The 12,926-nt window shown below is 33.9% G+C and overlaps 1 protein-coding gene across 5 annotated transcripts in view; it reads left to right on the forward strand.

The window, feature by feature from the left end:
• Positions 1-12,926, forward strand: part of PTBP2 (polypyrimidine tract binding protein 2) — a 48,230-nt gene that overhangs the window by 17,085 nt on the left and 18,219 nt on the right. For all 5 annotated transcript variants that reach the window (XM_066325248.1, XM_066325249.1, XM_066325250.1 and 2 more), the window contains 4 exons: positions 7,843-8,015; positions 8,439-8,582; positions 12,152-12,316; positions 12,393-12,503. In XM_066325248.1, coding sequence (XP_066181345.1) covers positions 7,843-8,015; positions 8,439-8,582; positions 12,152-12,316; positions 12,393-12,503 — 593 coding nt within the window. The remainder of the gene's footprint in view (positions 1-7,842; positions 8,016-8,438; positions 8,583-12,151; positions 12,317-12,392; positions 12,504-12,926) is intronic.

A 12,926-nucleotide genomic window follows, 5' to 3' on the forward strand; every position in this document is an offset into this window, starting at 1 on the left:
GATATTATGGGTAAGACTGAAGATGATTTTTTAAAATGAACATCCTACCTTTTTATCGTGGGAACAGTTCCGTTAGTGGGTTGGGTTTTTTTGTTTTTTTTTTTTTTGTATTTGGCTGCCATTCAGTGAAGATCCTATAGTACTTTAATGCTTTTATGAATACTCTTTAATCTTCTCTCCTAGTGAAAGGCATGGAAGAGGAATATTTCTCTGCCCTATAGGGAGTCCTGCAGATGAATCCTTTGCTATTTTTTTGTGAAAGAAGCTTGTGAAATTGGTGAACAAATGTTTGATTTGCATTCTTACTGATAGTTTGAAGCACTAGTAATTCTCTAAAAAGGCTAGCATGTTGGACATGGCTCAAAATACAAGGCCTGATCCTTGGGCATTTTCTTACCAGTCTTGTCATCTGTATCCATCTTCCAGACTGTGTAGGTGACTGTGTTAAATTAACATTCACTAGAGGTGAAGTTAATGTTTTAGATACTTTCTGTGCTGTGTCCTTTGTAAAAGACCAATCTTAACAGAAATCTGGATTTGGATTAAGATGACTTTTACCTCTTAATTCTGAACCCTGTTTTGGAAAAAAATGATTACTGTCATTGAAGAATTTCATTTCAGTAAAGCATTTATATTTAACTATACAAGATTTATTTTTTCTTGAACTAGGTTGGACAGTATGGCAGAACATAATTCTGTAAATGTTGAGGGAAGGATCCCATCCACTGGATTAGAATTTGTAGCAAGGGAGAGCAGCTTGTGAACTACAAGATCAGCAAATATCTAAGCTTTTTTAAGAGGTTCTTTTTTTATGTTTCATGTGTAAGTTGCTGACGTTTTTAACACCAGCTGACGTGAGTATATTAAAGTTGTGTTGTCAGAATCACAGGCCTTTTACTACTGCTTAAACTACTGCTCATCTTCCTTCAGCTTTTTTGAAAGTATTGTCAAAGTCTATTCTTATTTTCTGCCATATCTTGCTTGATTCTGATTTCTTGGGAGAGCATAATCTTCTTATAAAGATCCCTGAATTAATTTTTTGGGGGGGGGGCTTGGTTCACAATTACTAGAAAGACTCCTTGGGTAAGCTAAAATGTGATTTGGTAACAGGATTCTTAGAAACCAGAGCTGAAACTGGATCTTTAAATATTGCTGGTTCTGACATTGCTAATGTTTCTGAAAACATTAGTAAGGCAGATTGCAAATGATTGTACATAGATTTTTTTTTTTTTAATTTTCAGTTCAGTAAATACATAGCTACAGTTGTTTATTCTGCTGATTTTTAGATGCAGGAAAAAATTCCCTTATCATTAAAAACTGGAAAAAGTGGTTCTTCTGTAAAAGGGTTAGTTTTACGCTGCACAGTGTGAGGCTGTTGCTGTTCAAGATAGAGGATCGCCTAATGGAAGTTGTAGGACGAGTTGTCTATATGAAGATGCTCATGAACTCCGCTGCTGAAATCCACACACAAAAAAAGTAAAATTTTTTAGGAATGTAAATAAAAAGTGAAAGATGTTGATAGAAGTTTTATGAAAATTGGCTTGTCAAAGTCAAGAATAATTGGCAGGTTTTCTTGTTACAGCTGCCATCAATTTCATTGTTCACATTTGTGTGTTTAAAGTAGATCGGTAGAAACATTCCAAAATCATTTTGCAGCTGAGCTCACCAAGCTCCTGGACCTTTGAATGATACTGTTGATCTTGGTTTTACTTAATTAGCAGGGAATGTTAGGAGTGATTTTGGTACGTAGCTCATTGTATTAACAGTATAATTAGCGCTGAGGCATACAAGCTTATAATACTTCAAGCGATGTATTTAACTTGGGTGATAAACATAGATGTGCCATAGATGTACCATTTTTGCTAGTGCATTAAGTAAAATTGGTTATTAGTTATAATTAATGATGCCTAAACATAGGTAATTTACTTCTGAGATTTGCAAATTGATTACAATTAATAATTGGAAATATTTTAAGAAGTACATTACGTGTGGTTGGAAAGTATAGTAATTTAATAATACTGTATGCTTACATATTTCTACAGATATGCAGATTTAGAAACTTGGAAAAAAAATCTCAGGATTTTATTTCTCAGGGAGGAATAAAATATGGCTGTTATTATTAATTTAGGTAATTTCTGTCTGCATTGCTATGCCGTGGTAACTTCTTCTACTTCAGTTGGATTTCGCTCTAGCCTGTGGTATTTTTACATAGTTTTAAGGACTAAATTGAAGTGCATTAGTTTTAGACTGCAACATTTAACAGCCACTATACCATACTGTAAATGTGTTATCGTAGTTGCTTAGAAAACTCAGTGCTCAGTGCATTTTGAAACAGGTGCAGTCTATGTGCAGATGTGTTAAGTTTTCTCTGCTTTGCTATGTTTACTTTATTTTAGCTCAAATCCCTCTTAAGCAATAGTCTTTGGGTAGTGTAAGATAGTTTTAATATTGGTTGGTCAAGAATTTCATATGCGCATGGCCTGTGTCTCTGATAAACAGCAAAAAAAAACCCTAATAACAAATTTTGTATTCCAGATTCTATCTTTAAGTTGAGCTTTTGAAGGTTTACAGCCTAAAGCAAAGGTTTTGTTTATTTGCTTTTGTGAACCTAGGAGAGGTCACTGGATCAGACAACAGCTCTCTTCCTACATTCTATCACTTACATCAGGGTAGGGTACATGCAGGAAAACTTTAAGAAAAGAATTTTCCAGAAATGAAACCACAGGGGTTTCTCTTACACAATTCATGATTGTCTGCAGTTTGTTGCTGGTTGGTTGAGGAAGATGATTGTGTTCAGTAGCCAGTGCAACATTTTAATGTTTCTGCTGATCATAATCCACAACTGTAAACTAGGTATCTTCAGTTGCATAGTCTTTCTCTTAGTCACTTATTTCCTGTCTGGATATGGATACATGTCCTATGACATTAAATTCCATATATTTAGCCAAGGTAAGAGAGGAAGTGCTTTTTACACAGAACAGAACTGAATACTTCTGCTATTAAGCTTCTTGTCTTTAGTATGTGCAAACTGAAAGTTTTTGGGTTTTTTTGTTTTTTTTTTTTTTAAAGTTGGTTGTTGGTATGTACTGGCAGCTGTGAAACAGAGTGATTTCTGCAGAAAGGATGTTTATTCATACATTATTTCACTACTGCAGATACACAGGGATTTATATCCAGTGTCTTGTGGTCATTTTTTTCATGAACTAATGGGTGACTTTATATAACTTTATATTGTATCCAATTTTTTTTTGCCTGTACCCACATAGTTACATTTCTGTATTAGGAGATTGTGTACTTATGAGAAGTTTATTATTCTGAAAAATTATGTGTCTTATATAAAGGTCTCAGAGCTCTTAGGTCAGATTTATATATTTCTCAAAAAAAAAAAAAGTGCAGAGAAAAGCTCTTCTAGGATGAGATTTTATTTAAAATATGTTTTCAAAAACAGTTATCAGGAAGTAAGTATTCATTCTTTGCTAGGAGTTATGCTGAACTTGAAGAACAGTTTTTCTGCAAAAATTGTTGCATTGAATATTCATAGTTTGAATGATTGAATGACTTGGAATTACAATATGCCTTGTGTATTCTGCAGTTCATTTGTTGCTTTTTTTAATATGGGTTCCTATTTCTTCGTTTAATAAAATAGAAGTTTCTAACTGAAAATGCCAGGACCTGAGTTGCTCAGATTATGGCCATTTAAAGGCTTTGTCAACCTGTAAGCATTCGATTTCAACAAGTTGATTTATGCTGAATTGAAGGAACTCGTTGCAACAGGGATATGGCTTATGTATCGATTATATTTAAATTGTTGTATCCTATTTGGATGGGAGAATAATGCTTTGAATATTAGTAACACATTAGTAAAGATGAAATCTTGTTTAGAAATTGTTGCCTGATGTCACATGGAAACTGAATTTTTCATCTCCTTGGTGGAGAGATGCAGAGGACTTAGATCAGTGCTGTGGTTGTTACAGAACATGGGCTTTTATGGTAGTCTGAATTGAATATAACCATTCCTGGTGTTCAGTGGAATTTGGCAGTACAGGGTTAATGGTTGGACTTGATCTTAAAGGTCTTCAACCTAAATGTTTCTATGATTCAGGGCTAGGTTTCTAATTTTTGGGGGTTTATAATTTTTTTTAACTACGTATTTGCAGCTATAATGTGATTTGTAAATGAACTAACACTTTTAGTCATTCTCCGTGCGTCTTAAAACTTTTTCCCCAATGTAAATATTGCAGCCTACTGTTTTCTGTGCATATTTATGTGCAGTTGGTAAAGTGTTAACTGCAAGACGTTTCAATTGCATCAGGATTTTCAAGTCCAGTGAAATCCAGACTACCTCATGAAATAGCTACTCGCCAGTAAGTCTCCAGTTTTAGCAGTAGTTATTAGTCAGCTTGTGAGGTTTCCTCCAACATCTCTTGGCCTCCCCCCTCCCCTAGTTTTCAGAAAAATCCGAAAAAACCCACAAAAATCTTGTTTTAAGTATATATAGGGAAGGATCCATAAGGTTGTTGCTGATTAGGCATAGACTATTTCTACCAAAAGACCATGTTACTCCTCTAGTACCTTGGTCCCTGTGACTTGGCTTTTAAGCTTTATGAACATTGATTCTGCTAACAGAATTTGTTAGGGAATGAGATTGTTGTTTTAACAGTAGTTAAGTTCGCCTTTCAGCGGCTCTGGACAAGTTGTGTTCCTGTGTTGTAAATGTGATTTTCTATTCCCAAGTGCAATTTAATGACGTGTCTTCAGCTGAGAAGTGCCGTTTATAATGACAAATAAGAGACTACAGTTAGAGAGGTTTCATACAGTGCCAGAATCTCTCAATAACTCTCCTAAAAGCTAAATTTCATTTGTTCCACAAATGTCATGAAAAGTTTGATTGTGTATGTGCTTGCGTATTTAGTGTATGATACACACTTTATTACTGGAACAGGAAATTATTGTTAGAGGATGGTTAATGGACAACCAAAAGTAGAAAAGGTATATATTCTCTTTGCATTCAGCAGCTGATGCGTTCATTTCTTCTGTCTTCTAAAATCCATTGTTAAATTTTTTAGCATAGATTTTACTTCAAGAAGACGGGTTTCATTTTTAAATGAATAGTACCAGTTAGGCTTTCATTGTACAAGAGATGCTTTCGTTCATAAGTACTAAACAGCTTTTGTTGTGGTTACTTGTCCTACTGCTAAAAACTTATTTTTGGGCAATTCCATAGCATTGAAAATTCTTGACGCCAGTCCTCCCTTCCTGTCCCTCCTGCCCCCATTTTTTGATGGCCCTATGTTCTTTCGTGCCTAATTCTGTATTTTTTGTATATATTATTGTAATATATTCGCCTGCTTTTTTACAAAATGTTTTTGCACAGGCACTTGTTTTTTGTTTTTTTACAGTAAGTAAAAAGTGTTTAAAGTATAGCATAGTTGAGGTTTAAGACAGTGTAAAAAACCAAAATTGTGTGTATGTAACCTGAATTAAGTAAAAGCTCTTGATTGCTGTGTAGGAAAAGCTATGTATATTTAGTACTGCAAAATGCTTCTTTTCAGCTTGTTCTTTAAACTTACTGCAGGAAAAGTTGAAGAACTGTGAAAAATGCCAGTATTAGGTAGCAGTGCTAATAGATGCAAAATCAGTTGGGTAACATGATAATTACTAAATTATTGTGTTAAATAATTATTAAAGGAACATTTAATATACATATATGTGAGTGATTATATACTAACCTGTGATTCTTTTACTGGAAATGTTGGGATTACCTAAAGCCTAATTTAAATAAGAGCTTTAGTGTAACAAAAAGTAAATTCTTGGACATTATGCTGTGGAAAGGTTAATATGTCAAAACTGTCTGTTGACAACCACGCAAAAGACAAAACAGCTCTGTTAGTACTGCTCTGAGCAGTCATGGTGAATATATTTCTGTTGATGTAGAAAAATGAGAGGTTTCTTCATTTCAGAAAATCCTTTAGTTGGAAAACTTTCTTGCATTCTCATTTCTGATTGGTAATGTTTCATATTTTTTGAAATTTGTAGTGAGTTGAAGTTATTCAGAAGGCTTAAGAATGAAGGGCAATGGACATGTAGTTACAGTATCACTGTAATTCTTTTAACCTTTGCAAGTTTGTTTTTAATGTTTTGTTTGTAATGCATTGTCCAGCCTATCACACTTTACCTTGTTTTTTCTGTTTGGTTTTTTTTAAATTTAATTTTTGTAGAGATTTAAATTGAGAACTGGGAAAGACTATTGTGTGTTGAGCTTCAGTTGAAAAGTAAAAGTATTTTTCACAAACTTTGGCTGTCTCTTTGAGGTTGTGTTATAATGTGTAATTTTGAACAGGTGAAATCTGGCTACCTGAAAGCTCTATCTCACCATGTTTGCCAAAATGGTACAGGTTAGAGTCCTCTGTAGACTTCAGATCCTAGTTCAGTGTTACCTATTTTTCAAGTGTTACTCTTCTGTGTTCCACCAAAATTTGTCTTTCTCTGCAGTGGACAAAAATAAAATACCTGCTATTTCAGGGATTCTAGCATTTTCAGTTGGAGATACTGCTAGCTGAATTTTCCCCAGTCTTGAATGTTGTTAGGCTTTTGTTGTTTTGTCTGCTGTAGTAAGATGGAACACCCTTTGTGTTCTTGTGTGCAAAAACTTCTTAAAAGCTTAGTTGTGGAAATTTTTTTGGAGGAGGGTGGTGGTGGTGGTACAGAGTGTGGATATGGAGTTACTGCACGACATGCCTCTAAGGCATAGTGGTTTTAACTAATAAGTTATTTCAAATTTTATATATAGGTAAGTCTAAATACCTTGCTTTTTGGTAGAAGAAAGGGAGGTCTTATAACTTGTTCTGCTAATATATAAATGCATGCTGATTTCCAGCACTGATTAATTTATTAATATAATATCTTAGGACAGTGTTTTTATTTAGCCTTTGAATCTGATGTTAACACCACTGACATATTTTTAACCAAAGTAAATGATTTTTTTCCTGGCCTTCTTTCAAAAGCAAGTTTTTTTTCATCCAACCACTTAGCTGTGCATTAAGCAAAAGGAACTGAAGTTAGAATTTACTGTAATTCTTCACACGAATTCTGGAGAATATTCTATATAGTCTTTCTGGTGTTTTGTACATTGATGCTAATGCTTCTCGGATTCTGTTAGGGAAATTTATCTGGATCTTCCTGGAACCCCCAATGTCGGTGTTGGCTGCATCATGTTTATTAGTTGGTTTTTCCTTTTTTATGAGTGAGCTCATAGTTCGTAATGGACATTTTTCTGCTTTGTCCTTAAATTGTTGGTTGCATCTGCCTTTTGTGATGGCAATCCTCTATATCATCTCCTTTTTCTACTCTCATCTTTCCCAGTCTTAATGACACTTCTGGTTTTGCTTTGTTACTTTTCTACTTCCTGTGTCCAGTTCCTTGGTGCAAGCAGTTCTTAAAAAAACTTTGGGATATATTAATGGTTCACTGCCATTTTATTTCTTTGAAAAAACCTCTGGGTAGCCACTAACTGTTTTTTACTTCAATGTATGTAGGAGTTCTTGTGTGAGCCCTTGTTAGATGTAATTAATATGTTATTATTCTGTGTTATTATGTGAGATGCTTTGAGGTATAAAGGATTTGCTGTGGTCTTTGTCGGAGGACTAAGTCTTGAACAGTCTACCTTTCATGAAAGTAGCATTTGTCTCTGCAGAATTTGTTCTGGACCTTTGAATTTGACTTAAACCAAATGAGGCGATGGCTCACTTAAAATTAATTTCATGTTTATAATTAAAAGCATTTTAAATAAAGCATTAATAATATCAGTAAACTTTTCAAATAGAGTCTGAATATGTTTTTCAGCCAACGGTAATGACAACAAGAAATTCAAAGGTGATGATAAAATGGATGGGGCTCCTTCTCGTGTTCTTCATATCAGGAAATTGCCTGGGGAAGTGACAGAAACAGAAGTTATTGCTTTAGGTTTACCTTTTGGTAAAGTAACCAACATCCTGATGCTGAAAGGGAAAAACCAGGTAATTTGTTGCTTTCCATTGTTTAATATGGTTACTGTCTGATTTCAAAATATATTGTTAAAATGCTATTGAAGGAAGTAATAAAGCAGTAAGTATTAAAGAAAAAAGGAGCTTTTATTCCTTTATTTTTAAATGAATTTATGCTGTCTTCTAGTAAATTTTTTGGGGAAACAGGATGGTTGGCAGCTACATAAAGCAAAAAGGTTAAAGATCAATATTTATTCCTGCATCTTCATAGGTTAATTTTGGGGATGAAGTAGCTTAGCAAATAAAGTGGATATGTATAGAATGACATATGTATATGAATTTTCTGAAGACTAACGTTTGTTAAAATACGTTACTAAACCTTTTTTTTTTTTTGTGTAGGCTAATATGAAGATTACCTGCTTTGTAAATACTGAAAATGACCTCTTTTAATTACAGGCATTTTTGGAACTTGCCACAGAAGAAGCAGCTATCACTATGGTTAACTATTACTCTGCTGTGACACCTCATCTTCGTAACCAACCCATTTATATCCAGTATTCCAATCATAAAGAACTAAAGACTGATAACACACTTAACCAGGTATATTTACTGTTCAGTAGTATTACAAATGCAGATAGTAGAAGATGAGGCATGACATGTGTTTTTGGCTCACGTGCCATATGTTTGAATCATTTGGTTTTGTCCTTATTGTAACACTCCTTTAGTCTTAGCCATGACAGTTGCATTTTGTGACACTGAAAGGGATTTGCTTTCTACGTGATCTTTCCATTATGATAAATTTTCTTAATGTTTCCTAAATGTCAAAATACAAAGGTTCTGAAGTGTGTTTTTAATAGTTATTTAAAATTATAAGTAAATTTAAAGTTTTTGTCTTAGTTTATGGACCATAGGATGGTAGAATTAACTTTCTTGTTCTGACATCTGAGATTCCAGTGCCCTGGTGGTAATGGCTAGTGCCAGTGCCTAAGTTTCAGTTTTGGATGATCAGCTTTGGGTGATCACATCCATAGCACTGGTAATCTCAGCTTGTGATCTGCTTTTTCTGGAGAATAATACCATAATGATCGCTCTAGAGACAAATGTACTCAATAACATAAAAAACCCATCTTGCTCTCCATTTTGCTCTTGTCTCTCCAGGACTTATATAACAATAATGACAGATACATATGTCTATGCATGTCTGTTTCTAGTAGAATAAAAGAATTAGCAGAAGTAACATGGTGACCAATTAATACAAATTATAGAGAGAGAAAAGACTCAAACCTACCAGAATTCTCATGTGTTGGATTATTTTAAGATTAAGTTCTTGCATTTTTGATGATACAAAAAACAGTGTTAGTGCCAAATTAGTTTCTGTTGATTGTGTCCTCTATTAGGACATGTAAATAGAAAACTTACAGCTGTTGCCTTTGAAAGCAACTTCAGAGTAATCTGTTGAAAGACATTTTGGTTCGGATCAAGTATTGTTTTGATTTTACTGTTGGTCTTTCTAAATATCTTGTTCTTTAAAATATTTTGATTATTTTTTAATAGAAATTCCCTGCCCTCCAAAATGTCAGTTACAAATAAAAATAAACACCTTAATTTACCTTTGATTGAGTAGGGGATAAATTACGTCTTCACTTACAGTGGTTGGACATACTCTCTTAAGAAGTGTTGGCTTATGTTGTCCTCTGGTTTCTTTGCTGATATTCATCTGGTGCTTCACATGTTCACCTTTTCAACCTATAGGATGTGCTGACTTTTCAGCAGCTTTTATGCCACCATGCATATTACTGCCCCATCTTAAACCTATATTCCAGGTCTTCCAGAACTTAATTTTAATTTAAGTTTAATTTAGAACTAAATAATAGAAATAATTACTTGGCAGTAAGCATTCTGTAACTACTATCTCATGAAACATTCTATAAAACAAAGGTGGTTGGACATTCTGTTTTCTGTAAGAAAAAATAAAGATAGTGCAGGTGTTGCTTGTATTCTGGCATTTTTTTGGGTACTCAGTACTTAGCTTTTAAATCAGATAAAATTTTTTCATCAACTCAAATTCATTTGAAATTGTCTTGTTCTGGATGTTCAGGCAGGAAGATGTGAAGATATTGGAATGTTAGGATGTATAACTGGGAAGATGGAATAAAAAAATTGCAGAAATGTGCAAGTATATTGGTTAAAAAGAAGGCAGGAAAAAATTATTTAGCCAAGGGGTACTTTAAACAGCCAGGTCTTGGCTCGAAAGGTTCCACTAAGATGTGTCATTCTGAACTGCTCATTACAAGCTTCAGAGATTACTTTTACTTACATGCTCAGAATGACCTGGTTCTGAATAAACAGTTTGGAAAGGGACCATTTTTAATTTTCATTTCAGTTATAGTTCTATAAAAATTCTTTTTCTGTGAGATGACAGAACATGGAGAGGAGCCTTTAAACCCTGATATACAACAAGTATTTCTTAGTGCATTATCAAGATGCAGGAGAATTGAGAACAGAACGACCTCTAACTGTGCTTCTTTTTAATCATTATCCTGTCATAAATGCATGGGTTTAGTCCTTCTGCACAGACACTGGAATATTTTATTTATTTAGAAGTAAATGTACTTTGGGTGATGTATCTGATCTTTTGAACTTAGTTTCAATTTTTCAAAAATAAGAAAGAACTGTTACATGCTACTTCAATGTCTTCAAGTTGGCTACTTATATGTGATGCTAGATGTTATTTTGAACTTGTTTGACACAATACCTGTAAGAATTTTAATGCTTACCATTGTTTAGTCCTGTATTCCTTCATGTACTCACATTAATTTTAATGGAATGAAATATGTATAAGTATAGATAGCGCTGACAAAGGTCATATGCTAACACTGACTTCACAAGTTGTAGTTTGAGTTGTACAGTTTAAACTTTTCCAGTCACTGTAAGGACTGCTGTTTAATTGATAGGGCTTATAGAAGGAATGGGAAATAATTATGTAACTCAGCCAAATATCTGTCCATCTTGAAAGTTATGTTTCATACATTAGGGAAAAGAAATGTAATCACAAGACATTTTTATGCAGTTACAGTAATTAATGTTGAATGTAGAGGTAAATTTTGTTTTCCCAATTGGTGTTCACCAGGTCTTTTTTTTTCCCCCTACTTTCCTTATTCATTGATTTGTTTCAGTATGAGGAGTATCATGTAAGTTGTGAGACATGAAATTGTGTAGTATCTCTAATATCTTTAAAATATGCAGTATGCATTAATATGATGGTTATTATTTTTACCTGGCATGCTCACTTGTCTCTCTTGTTTTGTATTGTTTTGCTTCATAAGGCAACTGTAATGAAAGTATTAAATGGAACCCCTTTTTTCTGCACTTCTTCTTTCTCAGAAGAAGACATCTAATCTTTTTAATACTGTCAGTTTTGGCAGTGGAAGTAGTTTCATAGATGTGTGTTTTTGTGGTATCATCATGTGGTTACCTTTGAATTTCTAAAATCTTGCTTGTGTTTAAAAACAAACAAAAACCCCCATATATGGAGAGGAGTTTGTTTTTCTTTTTACAAAGAAGTTGGATAACAGGCACCAGTTTATTTACCTCTCTGGATACTACTTTCTTGACATTTGCTAGTCTTGTGTATTATTTCATTGTGTCAAAACTGAGAAGTTTGAAGGTGTTAGTTTAGAATTTTCCCTTCCAATTAGAACCTTCTACATAATTAAAATGGCAGGGAAATGTTGGCTGAGATACAGTCTTTTGAACATAAGATAAGTAACTCTGCTTTCTGTAGGGTTGGGGTTTTTCCTTGGTTGGTTTGTGGTTTTGTTTAGTTTTATTTCCTGTTAAGGAAAGAATCTTGAAACCTTCAAAATCCTCACTTTCTTTATCCTTACTAGTAGAACAATAAGCTTTCTACTAGAAAGATTGATATTGGTGCTGTTTGAAGCCCCTCCTTGATGTCACATTAGAATTGATATTTTCCTTTTTATTTACTCTTCTCACAGAGTCAGACTGCATTGCACTTAATGTTGTATTATGTCTGTAGCTCTGAGTTTTAAATAAGTGGACTATTTTGTGTTTCTGGAGTTAACTATATTAATATTTCTAATTAATATCAAGCTGTTATCTTGAAATATTAAGAAAATCTCTCTTCTGTCATATTGTTTTTTTTAAAGCGAGCCCAAGCTGTTCTTCAGGCAGTGACGGCTGTGCAGGCATCAAATGCTCCCATTAGTGGGACCACTGTTAGTGAGAGTGCAGTGACTCCAGCTCAGAGTCCAGTACTTAGAATAATTATTGACAACATGTACTATCCAGTAACCCTGGATGTTCTTCATCAGGTAAGTCAAATTTCACTTTAGCTTGAGCTGTGTTTGGGAGAAACAGATGTGTAAAACTGTACAATGTTTTTGGCAGATATTCTCTAAATTTGGTGCTGTGTTGAAGATAATCACATTCACAAAGAATAACCAGTTTCAAGCTTTACTGCAGTTTGGTGATCCAGTAAACGCACAGCAAGCAAAGCAAGTAAGTAAAGTTCTCTTTTAAGGCTAGAGATTTTCCTGTACTCTCAACATTTTACAAACATTTTACAAACAGAGTACTGCCATAACAATGCGTCATACTCCTCCACCACGTGTGTGAATTTTTTGAGATTTTAAAAAAAAATAGCAGAGATTATTATATAATATGTTGTTATGCTCTGTGAAATCAGTGTTTAATGATACTATGTTTATAGGTACTGTGTCCAAACTCTTTCAGACATTTGTATGAACAAATATTATGGTAAGACAGAGATGAAATAAAATGCAGGATTGCAATGGTAAAAATGTCAACCAGAAGTAAGAATGTAGGATATCATAATGATGCATAATTAATTCACCGTAAGCAGCAAATTTAGTAACGCTCTTGGATTGTTGTTGGCAGGTACTTTTAAGCATCCATACAAAG

The sequence above is a fragment of the Sylvia atricapilla genome, chromosome 9, assembly GCF_009819655.1.
Source record: "Sylvia atricapilla isolate bSylAtr1 chromosome 9, bSylAtr1.pri, whole genome shotgun sequence".
In the NCBI taxonomy this organism is placed as follows: domain Eukaryota; kingdom Metazoa; phylum Chordata; class Aves; order Passeriformes; family Sylviidae; genus Sylvia; species Sylvia atricapilla.